The 13,413-nt window shown below is 42.9% G+C and overlaps 2 protein-coding genes across 3 annotated transcripts; one reads left to right on the top strand and one right to left on the bottom strand.

The window, feature by feature from the left end:
- The first annotated feature begins 134 nt into the window (after positions 1-134).
- On the top strand, positions 135-12,156 carry Lrrk (Leucine-rich repeat kinase). Its single transcript, XM_083033093.1, has 4 exons — positions 135-408; positions 1,707-1,767; positions 1,855-1,936; positions 2,587-12,156. Exon 4 carries the CDS (start codon positions 2,595-2,597, stop codon positions 10,059-10,061), a length of 7,467 nt encoding a protein of 2,488 aa, XP_082889219.1. The 5' UTR covers positions 135-408; positions 1,707-1,767; positions 1,855-1,936; positions 2,587-2,594; the 3' UTR covers positions 10,062-12,156.
- A 26-nt stretch (positions 12,157-12,182) lies between these two features.
- On the bottom strand, positions 12,183-13,363 carry Mrps23 (mitochondrial ribosomal protein S23). Of its 2 annotated transcripts, none has more exons than XM_083033094.1 (4): positions 13,191-13,363; positions 12,718-12,879; positions 12,518-12,623; positions 12,183-12,440 (listed from the first exon to the last, which is right to left on the bottom strand). In XM_083033094.1, the coding sequence occupies exons 1-4, from the start codon at positions 13,232-13,234 to the stop codon at positions 12,339-12,341; spliced, it is 414 nt and encodes a 137-aa protein (XP_082889220.1). In that variant the 5' UTR covers positions 13,235-13,363; the 3' UTR covers positions 12,183-12,338. The 2 variants fall into 2 exon arrangements, with proteins under 2 accessions (XP_082889220.1, XP_082889221.1); XM_083033095.1 differs by having other exon boundaries at positions 12,183-12,437.
- Between the last annotated feature and the right edge of the window lie 50 nt (positions 13,364-13,413).

Here is a 13,413-nt window from a genome sequence, read left to right as displayed (position 1 = left end):
GAATATCTTGAAAAAATTATACTTTTCATATGCTGTCATTACGTAAAAAAACAACCAGATGTCGTATAAAACGGAATGGCTCGTATTATCGAGTAGTCGTGCCGTCTCTCTTATTTGTCCAGTGCGTGGATAATTGTTGTCGCGCAGTGAGAGAGTTGTTAGCTGTCAACTGTCAATACTCGATTGTTTGCTACCCGGCTACTCCGGGTAGACTTTTTGCAGTCCGGCCAGTGAGAGAAATCGCGCGCAATAATGGTGCTTCGCCTTCGTGTGACAGCGAGTGTCATTTCGATCTGAATCACGATGCGTGAAATAATCATTTTCGACGACACGTGCGAAAAATACTCCAACGACGCTTCGGAGTCGACGCTCATTCCATCGAGACGATAATTAATCTAAATGGCAAAGGTAAAGCAAACAAATTGCGAATGTATCTAATTAATGGGATGTTTCTGAGAAATGACGAAGGAGCGAGAGAGAGAGAGAGAGAGAGAGAGAGAGAGAGAGAGAGAGAGAGAGAGAGAGAGAGAGAGAGAGAGAGAGAGAGAGAGAGAGAGCCACAATAATAAATTTGCAACCGGGAAAGTTTAGCTTATTAATTGATAATTTTTATATTTCGAAGGGATGCAGATTTTGACAGTCATGTTAAGCGTGACGAGCTTATGTAACGTGTAGTTTATTTAAAAACAATCGCAGATTTTTAATGGGATTCAATTAACCAGCGTATATATTTTATTTTTTACGATCGTATTTTTGCGCTCCGAAAATTTCCGTGACAGAAATTCTGATGTAAATAGAATAATAGAAGATAATTAATTGCGTGGTAAAACGCAGTGGAAATTTATAATCAACGTAAGATTTCTCATTTGCTTAATTGCCTTTCGTGCTTCTGTCGCGCTTTCATTTTTTCCCAGACGCACGAACAATTAAACATGGAGGTTAAAATACTTGACAGCTCTCTTCTCTGTCACGAGCCGTATATATATATATATATATATATATATATATATATAGCGATATTATATATTTACGCGTGCGCGTAGAAATAGATGCGGACTGATTTAAAAATGACCACGATTCGAAATTTGCACGAATGCAGAATGATTTCTCCTTTTACACTCTCTTTCGCTCGAAATTAAACGCTTTCGAAATGATTAAACGATTCATCCTTCGACTTCGCACATGATTTGTTTTACTGTGTATATACACTCGATCATTTTGCAAAGAAATTTAGAAAATCATGTGCTCAAGAAGAATAAACTTAATAATAAACTTAATTTATGAGTTAAGAAATATTGAGATATATAAATTAATATATATTTCATTATAATTTCTTTTTAGAAAAAAGATATGTTTTTTTTATCGTTTTGATTCTTTACGAAAAATAAATCATAACTTTTAATTTTTTACCAACGTTAGGATATTTTTATTACTCATTAAATTTAATAAATTTATTAATTTCGGCTTTGATCATTAAACCGATAAATGTTCTTATGTATACACATTTACTTTTCTTTTTAATCCAATAGAAAAAAGGATCGTATATAAAAATTAAATTTTGGTACTTTTTTTGTATAAACAGAGAATTGCATGTGATTTTTAATTCCTTTTCTGTAATTTAAAAAAATAAATATGTGTTATATTTTCACGTATTAATGAAAATGCAAGATTAGAGCGATTAAAATAAGATCTTGTTTGAATTACAGCTTACAACTCTTATGGAGCCTCATTGAATCGGAATTTAAAATTCGCAGCATGTTGCGAGGGGTAAATATAATAATAATATTAAACGATTTTATATAAATACATTGACAATAACGATATATGCATTACAATTCATCTAATGCATTGCAGAAATCATTCCGGAGAAGGCAATGAGACTAGAAGAAATGATATTGACATTGGCAATCATGTAACGGGATCATAAACAAGATTTGTAAGTATTTTATACATATGTTGGTGTGTGTACATACGTACACGCACACATTTATGTGTATGTCACGCGACATAAAATATATTAATATCTCGTAAAATGTTAATCTATCGTCATGCCTTTTTATTTTTGTATAAAGATAATTCATACATTTTATGTAAAGTTCAATTATGAGATGAATTGATCAATATAAAATAGTATGCAATTATATTGCGTGCAAAATATTACATTCGTATAAAGATAAAATTATTAATCGATTCTACTTATTATTTTGTAGAAGTAAAAAAAGTATAGAAAAAAATTATAAATATGTATCATAAAAATTTAACAAATATTTTAAATTAAAAAAATATTCTAAGTATAAAAAACTTATATATTATATAACTTACATAACATTTATATAACATATAATAATGCATATAAATATGTATAATAATTTTTATAATATATATAATAATTAATAATTTATATAATAATTTTATATAATATTTATATAATAACTTAGAATATAATGTAATAACTATAATACAATATATAATATAATATTATACAATACGCGTAATAACTTATATAATATTTTTTTCTATTATTATTTTTCTAGTCTATACGCATTCAAAGATTTTTAATCCGAATGATTTTGCAATGATTTGCAGATCCCGCGATGGAGGATTACACGCCGATCGATGAAGACTTTCCGGGCCGGCTTCTACACCAAGCCGCGCTCTGGGACAATGCCGAGCTGCTGGAGGATCTGCTGCGTGGCGAGCACGCGCAGTATATTAACAGCAAGGACTCGTGGGGTAGGACGCCGATGCACGCGGCCGCGATCACGGAGAACTCCCGCTGCCTGGACGTCCTGCTGACCGCTGGAGCGGATCCGAACGTTATCTGCGGCCCACGTGGTCATCATCGGACGCCGCTGCACGTGTGCGCGGAGCACGGCCACGCCGGGAACGTGGAGAGATTGCTGAGTTTCAACGCGGATCTCATGATTCGCGACGACGACGGCCTGCAGTCGCTCGACATTGCCGAGAAAGACAAGCACGACGCTTGCATTCATCTTCTGAAAGCTGCGGCCGCGCAGTACGAACTGGCGAAGCAGGCGACTCACGCCTCCTTACGCGCAGCATGTATCCAGGGCGACACCGTGGCCGCCAGAAGCATCATTCAAGGCTTGTCAACTGATTTAGAGTGCGTGGTGAATATGGCGCCGAACGGCGCCAACACTCTGCTCTTCGTCGCCTGCGAGAGCGGCCATAAGGACATCGTTCGGCTGCTGTTGGATCACGGAGTCGATTGCAGGATTCATCCGGTCACCAAGTACTGTCCGCTCTACATAGCGTGTTATCACGGCAAGGTGGAGATCGTCGAGTTGTTACTCCGGCATTTTCCCAAGCAGGTGCAGCAGCTCACGGTGGAGCGTTGGCTACCGATACACGCGGCCGCGATAAACGGTCATCATTCGGTAATCGACACGCTACTTAAATTCGAATATCCTCAACACGTCTATCAACGCTACAGAGACCCGTCCGGTGAGTTCGAGTACGACCTGCCGTTTGATATCAATGCGCAAGACGTTACCGGCCAGCATGCGCTTTATATATCCAGCATGCTGGGCAATGTCAAGTGCGTCGAGTTGCTACTGGGTTATCGGGTGAAGGCGAGAACGACTAAAGAAGAGGATGGCATGGGTGGCGCGCAACAGCTCCCGGTGTCGAAACGCAAAATCTCCAGCGGTATCCAGAGGCTGATGTCATCCTTGAATTTTCGTAGCACGAAAACGCCCACGGACAAGAAGGACGATAAAATGATATATCCGGTGAATCTGGATCTTTATTGCAACAACGGTGGCGAAACGGCGCTGCACGCGGCTGTGAGGGGTCGACATACCGAGGTGGTGAACGCTCTCCTCCAAGCTGGCGCCAATCTAGAGTTGCCTGTCAAAGTTCTGTATGATCAGAACGATTCCGAGGGAAGTTACTCGAGCGTGCTGACGATAGCGTGTCAGAATCGCGACGTGAAGATCGCGGATCTATTGTTAAAGCACGGCGCCGTCGACAACGAGTGCAAGGCGTTGAAGATCGCTGCGCAGAATCGCGACGAGACGTTGACCGCAAAGTTGCTGTCGATTCAAGCGCATCCGGACTCCGAATACAAAATCAACAAGAAAGCGATGACCGAGTGCACGCAAAGCTCGCATTTCTCCGCCTTGTCGTCTTTCGGCCACGTCACCTATTCCACGCTGTTCCCGAAAACGCCTACGATGATCAACTGGCATAATCAACAGTGTCGTCTCTCGCAGATCCGATTGCAGTGGCTGATCGACGCGGTGCTGCACGTCAACAAGAAGCTGAGCCCAAAGAATAACGACCTGGTGCTGTACGCCATCACGCGAGTCGACATCTCTCACAACTCCATAACTTCTGTGCCGTCTGCCATGTTTTATCTGCAGAGTCTGCATTACCTCAACATGGCACAGAACAAAATCGACACTCTCACGGCCGACTCGAAGAATCCGAAGGACAAGCTGTGCCCGGTTCTGGAAGAGATGTATCTGCAAGACAATCGATTGGAACAATTGCCCGAATTCATTATGAATCTTCCTGCCCTCGAAATCATAGACATCTCCAATAACAAATTGCAGTGCCTGCCGCAAAATCTGTGGCGCGCGCCCAAGCTCAAGGAACTGAACGCGTCGTTTAATTTGTTACGCGATCTGCCGAGTCAAGCGTCGCAGAACGTCCTGAGGAAGTCGCAGCGCGGTTCCGACGAGACGCAACAGACGTGCACCATCTTTCATGGACTGGCCGCTATGCCGCGGATAGAGTCCATGGAATTCGACTCCTTCACGAAGATCGCGAACGCGCAGGTGATTGAGATGGAGCGGCCGCATGTGTGGACTAGTTCGGTTCAAGTATCGGAAAGAATGAGCGACGACACGGAGAATGGCAACAAGTCAGTGCTGGCGTCGTTGAATTTGGCGCACAATCTCTTCAACAGCATCCCCGTGGCGCTACCATGTCTGGCGGTGAGTCTAGTGCGATTAAACATGGCGTACAACTCTCTGCGATCGATGAGCCACATCACCTCGTATCCATCGAGCCTGAAACAGCTAGATTTATCGAATAATCAGATCACGCGGTGGCCGAGTTTGCCGCAGGTCGACAGTTCCGACAGTATGGAACAAGCGAATACGGCTTGCTACTGTCCAGCCGTCAATGCGCAATCGCCTAGCATCGTGCCGGGTAATCGGCAAACACCTATGTCGATGCGGGAAATCGTGTTGCAGTCGGTGTGCGCGCATAGACGACATCTACGGCTGGAGAATCTACGCACGCTGATTCTGGCGAACAATCTACTGAATCGCATACAATTAACGTCGTGCGACGACGGTGAGATGCCGAGTCTGGAAGAAGAGCGAAACGATTCGGACAAGGATTCGAAAGGTATCGGACATTCTACCTCCAAGTCGTACTTACTCTTTCCCAACGTCAGTATGTTGGACATTAGTAACAATCAATTGCGCGAGATACCGCACAATATTTACGAGCTTAGTAATCTATCGGTACTGAACATCAGCGGCAACAACGAGATCGTCGAGCTGCCGCCGCAGATGGGTTTACTGGGACGCCTATGGAATCTGAACACGCAGGGTTGTCGGTTGCAGGAGCCGCTCAAGTCGATGATCGAGTCGAAGAAGTACAAGACGATGGATGTGATCGGTTACCTGAAGTCGATCCTGGAAGACGCCAAAGCATACGCGCGCATGAAGCTGATGATCGTCGGTATCCAAGGGATCGGCAAGACGAGTCTGCTGGAACAGTTGCGACAGGAGGGTGAAGTGCCGAACAAGAAGAAGGCGTCCGAGCACTGGGCCAAACGAATGGGCAATAAGAACATTAACGCAAAGACGGCAAAAGGCACAACCATCTCGACGGTAGGTGTAGACATCGGCGATTGGATCTACGAGAAGAAGGTGCGCGGACAGTCGTCCCACGGTCCGGTCTACTTCAGAACCTGGGATTTTGGCGGTCAACGGGAATATTATGCGACGCATCAGTATTTCCTATCAAAGCGCAGTCTGTATCTAGTCGTGTGGCGGATCACGGACGGTTTCAAGGGCGTATCCGAGATCTTTCAGTGGCTAGTGAACATTCAGAGTAGAGCGCCCAACTCACCGGTCATCATCATCGGCACCCATTACGATATTTTCTACGAGCACAGCGAGGGTCTGCAGCAATATATTCGCGACAAGTTTATCAATGTGGTCGATGCCGAGAAATGCGGCCTACCCAAGGTCATGGAGACAATTGAAGTGAGCTGTAAAACGCGCCACAACATCAAGATGCTGTGCAATCTCATCTATGACGTCGTCTTCAGCCTGAGATCGCCCGGTAGCAAGGAGTTGCTGCTAGAACAGAAGGTTCCGGCTAGTTATCTCGCGCTAGAGGACGTCGTGATCCAATTGGCGCACGACAGGAAGTTGTCCGGCCTAGATCCAGTGTTAAAAGCCGATCAGTATTACGCGGCAGTCAACAACGAACTTCAAAAGCTGCACAGATCTTTTAGAGACCCCGCCGAGCTGCATCAGGCGACGCTGTTTCTCCATGAAAACGGTATAATCTTGCACTATGATGATGCTACATTAAAAGATCTCTATTTCCTAGATCCGCAATGGCTCTGCGACATGCTGGCCCATGTAGTAACCATACGGGAGATCAATCCATTTGCTAGATCTGGTATAATGAAGTTGGACGATATCCAGCACGTTTTCAAATCCTCCACAATATCGTCGATCGATACACAGGGCTATATCGTCAGCTTGCTCAATAAATTCGAGGTTGCATTGACATGGGACTGCCGCACGTTGCTGATACCGTCCCTTCTACCGACCGAAGAGGATATCCTGCGCAATAATCAGATCATCAAAGTGCCGGTGAAGACGCGCGGCTGGCACGTACGCGTCAAGAAGATCACGTCGCCCATATTCACGTGTATGAGTGCGCCATCCAGCGACAAGAGTAACGCCGAATGCGTGCTTACGTCGAGATCGCAGCCCGACTGTTCCGTCACCAGATTGTTGCTCATGTCATACTTTCCCAGCGGCTTCTGGTCCCGATTGATCACTCGAATTCTCGCCGACGATGCTATTGTCGAGATCGTCATGTCGTTTTTGGAGCCGTTCAAGGACTTTGTCGACGACAATATCTTCGCCAGTCTATTAGATTTGCAGGCCGAGTGGGTGGTCTGGCAGACGGGAATCGAACTACGATACTCGGGAATTACGTTATTGCGTCTGAAGGAGGTCTGCTACAACCTGAAGAATTCACCGTACGACTACAGACAGTTCAAATTCAAGCTTAAGCAGGATGGCATTTGGTGCACGGTGGATCTGCGAAATTCTGCCATCCTCGAAATTTGGTTTCCCGTGGACACTCTGGTGATTAAGCAACCCATCATGTCCGATTCCGTAGATGAGGAACCAATGGGCTACCAGGCGATCGTAGTAGAGCCGCGGCTGGAGAGTATGCCGCAACTGATGGCATTGATTGTCGACCACATCGACATTCTTCTCGAAGATTGGTATCCTACTCTAGGCACGCGCTTCGTTCATACATCAGAGGGCAAATTACTGGTCACCAGACTCATACCGTGTCCGCGCTGTTTGCTCGATAACGCCGAGAGCAGCGACATCGAATCGAACGACAGTGACGGTCGGCTGATCGAGGACATTCAAAAATACTGCGCCGTAAATCGGAACGAGAGGCAAAGCCAGGACAGCTACAAATCCGACGGCGACAGCGGCGTCGGCTACGACAGTTTGACATCCAGTAGAATGCCATCGCTCGAGGGACACCCGGACGTGTCGAAGCAGCAGACTCCCTCCTCGCAGCCCGAAGGTATCCTAGCGTACTCTTGGATGGTGGAAGAGTGCATATTGGCAGCGTACAGCAACAAATCCATCAGCTGTCCCAGGCACTCGGAGATCCCGCTGTCGCACGTCGCGCCGGACATCATCTTCATGGACTTGGGCGCTAAACATCTGATCAAGTCGGAGGACCTGAAGCGAGGCAAGCTGCTTGGTCGGGGTGCCTTCGGTTTCGTCTTTCGCGGCACCTGCCGGTTACCAGGCACACATGTTCGCTCCGACGTGGCCATTAAGATGCTGCAACCGGTCTCCCCGGGTCCAAACTCGACCCAGTCGGCGATTCTCGCGTATAAAGCATCGCAGAGCAAGTGGGACCGCGATCCGTTGCAATACGCCTGCAAGGCCTATTGCATGGCACGTCAGGAACTTAACATCTTGCTGACGCTCAGACACGCCAACATCGTGCCGTTAATCGGCATAGTCGTCAGTCCATTGGCTCTGGTGCTGGATCTCGCTCCTCAAGGTGCACTGGACGGCGTCCTGAAGAATTATCGTCGTTCCGGCGCCAAACTGGATCCCTACACGTTACAAGCGATAATCCTACAGGTCGCCAAAGCGATGGAGTATCTGCATCAGCAGCATGTAATCTATCGCGACCTGAAATCGGAGAACGTGTTAGTGTGGCAAATACCATTACCGTTTCAGGAGAGTTTAGAACCGGTGCATGTCAAAGTTGCCGATTACGGGATTTCAAGACTGACGCTTCCTACAGGAGCAAAAGGTTTCGGAGGCACGGAGGGTTTTATGGCGCCCGAGATCATCAGATACAACGGCGAAGAAGAGTATACCGAGAAAGTGGACTCGTTCTCCTTCGGCATGTTCGTCTATGAGTTGATCACGCTACGCCAACCGTTCGAAGGTCACGAGGCAGTAAAGGAGTGCATCCTGGAGGGTGGTAGACCACCGCTCATGTATCGCGAGACTCTCCATCCGTGTTACGCGCTGGATCTAATGGTGATATGCTGGGCGCAGAATCCCAAGGATCGACCGACAGCCAGTCAGATCGTTTCGATCGCTTCCGCGCCCGAGTTCACACATCTGATAGACGTCACCCTGCTGACGGAGCGCACCCAGGTGACGGCGGTCACCATGACAAATCGCGCCGGCAACAGTTCGAACAGCGAAGCGGACAACTTGAATGGCGACGAGATCTGGTTCGGCCACAACAACGGCGAGGTGGACATGCTACTAGGTACTCAAAAGGGTTGGCTGCGTCACGTGCGTATCGAAACACCGGTGATACCGTATGCCATGTACGGTGTGGACGGCTACATCTGGATCGGCGACAACGCTGGCCAGGTGCACGTTTATCTATGCGGCAATTTTGGCTGCGTGGCCAGCTACAACCTCGAGGCGGATCACAACAGAGAGTCCAAAGTGGTCGGGCTGATCCACTTGGAGCAATTGAAGCAGTTCGCCGTGGCGTTGCACAGCGGTCGGATCTTCCTGCTGTCCAACTCATTCACGCAGATGAAGAAGACGGAAATCACCGGTACGGCGGATGCGACACGTCACGGTGCTGATGTCAAAACTTACTCGCTGACGGCGGTCTGTCGGAAGAGACGGGTGTTGGAGCTCTGGGCCGGCCAGAGCTTCGGCCGGATATCCGTCTACACGCTGAAGGACGGCAACCTGGTCGATACGGTACAGTTGTCTCATTCCACCGGGACGGCCAATGACGCAGCCATGAGGAATCTCTTCGCCACGTATCTGACTGGTGCAACCGCCGAGAGCTTCGTCTTTTCGTACACCTATCCAGGTTGCGTGGTCTATCAGTGGGACGTGGACAGCCGACAAATCGTCAACAAGCTCGACATGTCCAAACTGGTGCCGTGTTCCGAGAGTCTCAAGTCTATCTCTATCGAGGAGAACCTGTCGACTGACAAGTGTCAGGTGACCGCGCTCGAGGCCAGCTCCGGTCAGCTGTACATCGGCACCACCTGGGGCTGCATCGTCGTCGCCGAGTGCGGCACTCTGCGACCCGTCACCGTGTTCCGGCCGTTCGAGGGCAAGGTCTGCCAGATCGTGACCCTGAAATCCACCGACAAGAAGAAGGCGGTGCTAGCTACCGTAGGCCAGGGCTACCGCAGCCTGATCGCGCGATACACCGACTTCCCGCTGAGGAGTCTGGAGAACGAGGAACTCAGGCACGGCATGTATACCATGCTGTGGCGATCGGAAAACTGGTCGGCGACCTGATTCTCCCGAAGATCCTAATGTGACGATCCTAATGACACGAAGAAGACGCTGAAGAAGATGGACCAGTCCAGCTCCCTCCCGATAAATAAAAGGTTCAGAAAAAAGGTTGTAATAAGGTTTAGTCGGTGCCAATGTAGACATTTCGGTATGATAAAATTTCGAAGATAGAATCTTTATCGAAACTCTTCTCTTCGACGACCGAAGCATTTAAATGGTGCGAAGTTTGACCGAGTCTCCGCATTTGGTTGAATCTTATACGTCCAATATTATAGTATCTAACAACAGATATTCGTGATACGAATAAGCGCGCTTGAGGAAGAATCGTCCTCGTAGTATTTGAAAAAGAGATAAACAATTCAAGTTTCATTCAGATTTTTCTCAAAGCACGCTTATTAACGAAGAGTCTACTAATTCTTTAGTTCGTCCAGGTTGCAGGAATTAATCGAGTCAAGAGTGAGAGAGAAAGAGAAATAATCTTATTTTATATAAAATAAAATCCTAAGGATGCATAGAATTTAACGATACTCTAAAGTACGTTTTCCTTTGCATAAGTATAATAATATAATCAGACGTTATGATTCGTGGTATTTAAATATTTATATAATGCTTGAAATAATGAAGGAATAGAAACGAGTCCGATATTAATGTAGCTTATGTCTTCACGATAAGGCAAGAAGAATCATTCTTTGGTACCCTTATCTGATATTATTATCTGTTAAGTGTTAAAATTTTAACGCTATTTTTTTTAGCACTATCAATTAATCTTGACGATATTAACATTGAGATTTGTATTTTGACGTAAAAGAAATTCACAATCTTCGATAAAAGTACATCAAAATTATATATTTCCCTTGATTCAGTTGCACGTTCAAAATAATGACTTTCGAGTATCTTGTCGCAAGATACATAAAGATTTATAAGTCTAATTAATTCTTGTGGAACACGTTATATAAATATATGAGCATAAATATATATTGCGTTATTATAATAACTAGATATGAAGCTACACATATACACAACACGTTAGAAGCACTCTGCTCAATTGAATCATAAAATTTTTGCTATTTATCATTTAATTATAGAGAAATGGTCAATATATCCCAATAATTAATGTGATACGAAGGTACTCAGCGAAAGAAAGAACTTAAGATATCGAAAGCTGTTACATTATTTTTAATAACGATGCTCTCTAATTGTGTTTAATGGCAAGTAGCCCTTCAGGAGGACGTGATAGAAATTTTATCTTACTTGAGAGATACTCCTGTCCTCTTGAGAGACTAAGCATTCTTCAGGATAGCTCTTTTTATTAGTATCGTAATATAGTAAGAAAAGAAAGTGAACAATGTAACATACATTTATAAAAAAAAGGCATTTAAAGAGCTAGATGAATATTATTTCTAGAAAATGTGATGAGACCTCTTTTTAATATTATATATATATATATATATATATATAACATATACGGCTTGCTCTCCATCATTTTCGAATCGAAAAACGTTCGATTATATGGACACGTTGAATGCCAAAAGATATATCGGTGATATCCACATGAAAGAAAATGTTTGCAATAAGCTCTAAAACACAAAATACTCTTAAATTTTTGAACAACATTGTTATAATAATTATGTAAAATAACAAGATACGACAGAACATGTGAAATTTAGTCGATATTCAACGTGTTATATACATATGTATATATATCTTTAATTTATATAGTGCGTGCGCACGTTTTATACTTATTTTTTTAATTACTTGTACCTGCAGCGTAAAGCGAACCACAGTGTGATATATATACGCAGCTTGTATCCCTTTTTTCTAAGACGATGACTATTATGAAGAATTATAGAAATTATATTCTCATTCTATACAATACATTCTAGATTATTATTAAGTACACCTTGGAATATGGCGAGTGAATAATGTTGTAAGGTTTATAATTATTACACTAATAAGAGAAAATTCTATGATTGATCTCGACACATTAGAAACATCATTGTAAATTCATGTTTACTCATCATGAAGATTATTATTATTATCATCATCTCATACTCGACAGCATAAGTTGTAATTTTACCGAAATCCATTGTTATTTAATGTATTGATTGTCACGAAATACAAACTATACTTGTTGAATAAGACTGTTATAATTTCTATTTCTATAGTGAATACAAGCAGTGATACTTATATTTCAATTAATATAAATTACTATTTATTAAAGAGGTCTTTATTTACAAAAGAAAAAAGAATAAAAATATATTTTGTAATTACTTAAATGTATTAGATGATTCTGTCTGCTTTCCTCGACTTTCTTGTTTCTACCTCAAGAGTGTACTGTTTCATTGCCTTTTCATAGACACTATCTTCCGATAATTCTTCCTGCTATTAAAATGAATATACTTTTAATACAATATATTAAATGATTTAATCAATAAATTAATTTAACTTATTATACGTACCTCTTTTATCGTTTTGTATATAGATAGAAAGTTTTGTGTTGCAGATTTCACATTTTCCTTTGCTAAATTTGTAGTTGGTATAAAGTTTTGATCCTTGTGAAATCTTCTGCAAGAGAACAAATACATAATTTAATGATATAACTTACATAGAAAGTGGCACATAAATATTTTATTCTATATAATATAATAAAATGTCTTACACTCGAATTAAATCCTCTTCGTAGAAGATAGGTCTGATTGGTTTTTTTGGCAGTTTTCTATCGTATCTAGGTTCATATTTCGGAGGGAAAGCCTCATACACTGCCAACCATAGCGGTTTATCTTCCTCTTTCATAGCTTTGCCCTTTAATAGTGAAATGGTTCTGAAATTCATTCCATTAAGATATATTATTCGAAATATTTAAATTAGCTATTATAAACATTGTATAAAATGTTTCATTTACTTAATTTCCAAAAGATGATATAATACATATACAAGGAGTTGTTGAATAACATCTAAATTTTTATCCAAAAATCTTTCAACTAATTTCAAATAAAATTATATAATTTAGTAGTAAAATTTGAAGAAAAATTGCTGTTAGTGGCTTCAAAATAATCGCACCCAATTTAATTTTCGTATAACTCCAAAATAATTCTGTCGGAGAAAAAGATTACAAAGGATGCTTACACTTACCTAGTATACACTGTACCAATTTTTTCCAATCTACTTTGCGCCATAATGTGTTTCTGTCAACGTGACGATTCGCGAATTGTAAAGAAAACTCGATTCAACCCGGTGATCCGTCTTCACGAATATTCTCGCAATCCTAACCTGATTTTTCAAGTTTCAAGCATCGTCGCCATTTTTAAAACCTTACAGTGTGGTATGAAAAAAAATAAGTCCCTAAAAATTAAGC

The sequence above is a fragment of the Prenolepis imparis genome, unplaced genomic scaffold (genome assembly GCF_030444845.1).
Source record: "Prenolepis imparis isolate NDT839.2.m4 unplaced genomic scaffold, iyPreImpa1.0 SCAF_3, whole genome shotgun sequence".
NCBI classification, from domain to species: Eukaryota; Metazoa; Arthropoda; class Insecta; order Hymenoptera; family Formicidae; genus Prenolepis; species Prenolepis imparis.
Note: the sequence above shows the minus strand (reverse complement) of the source record. Positions and strands in the feature narration are given on the sequence as shown.

What these genes read in the sequence shown, in the direction of transcription:
- Mrps23 (XM_083033094.1), bottom strand. Translation starts at nt 13,234, where the DNA reads ATGGCGCAAAGTAGATTGGAAAAAATTGGTACAGTGTATACTAG. An exon ending in GAAGAGGATTTAATTCGAGT is followed by an intron (nt 12,624 to 12,717) that starts GTAAGACATTTT and finishes GTTCTCTTGCAG; the next exon opens with AAGATTTCACAAGGATCAAA. An exon ending in TATACAAAACGATAAAAGAG is followed by an intron (nt 12,441 to 12,517) that starts GTACGTATAATA and finishes TCATTTTAATAG; the next exon opens with CAGGAAGAATTATCGGAAGA.
- Lrrk (XM_083033093.1), top strand. Translation starts at nt 2,595, where the DNA reads ATGGAGGATTACACGCCGATCGATGAAGACTTTCCGGGCCGGCTTCTA.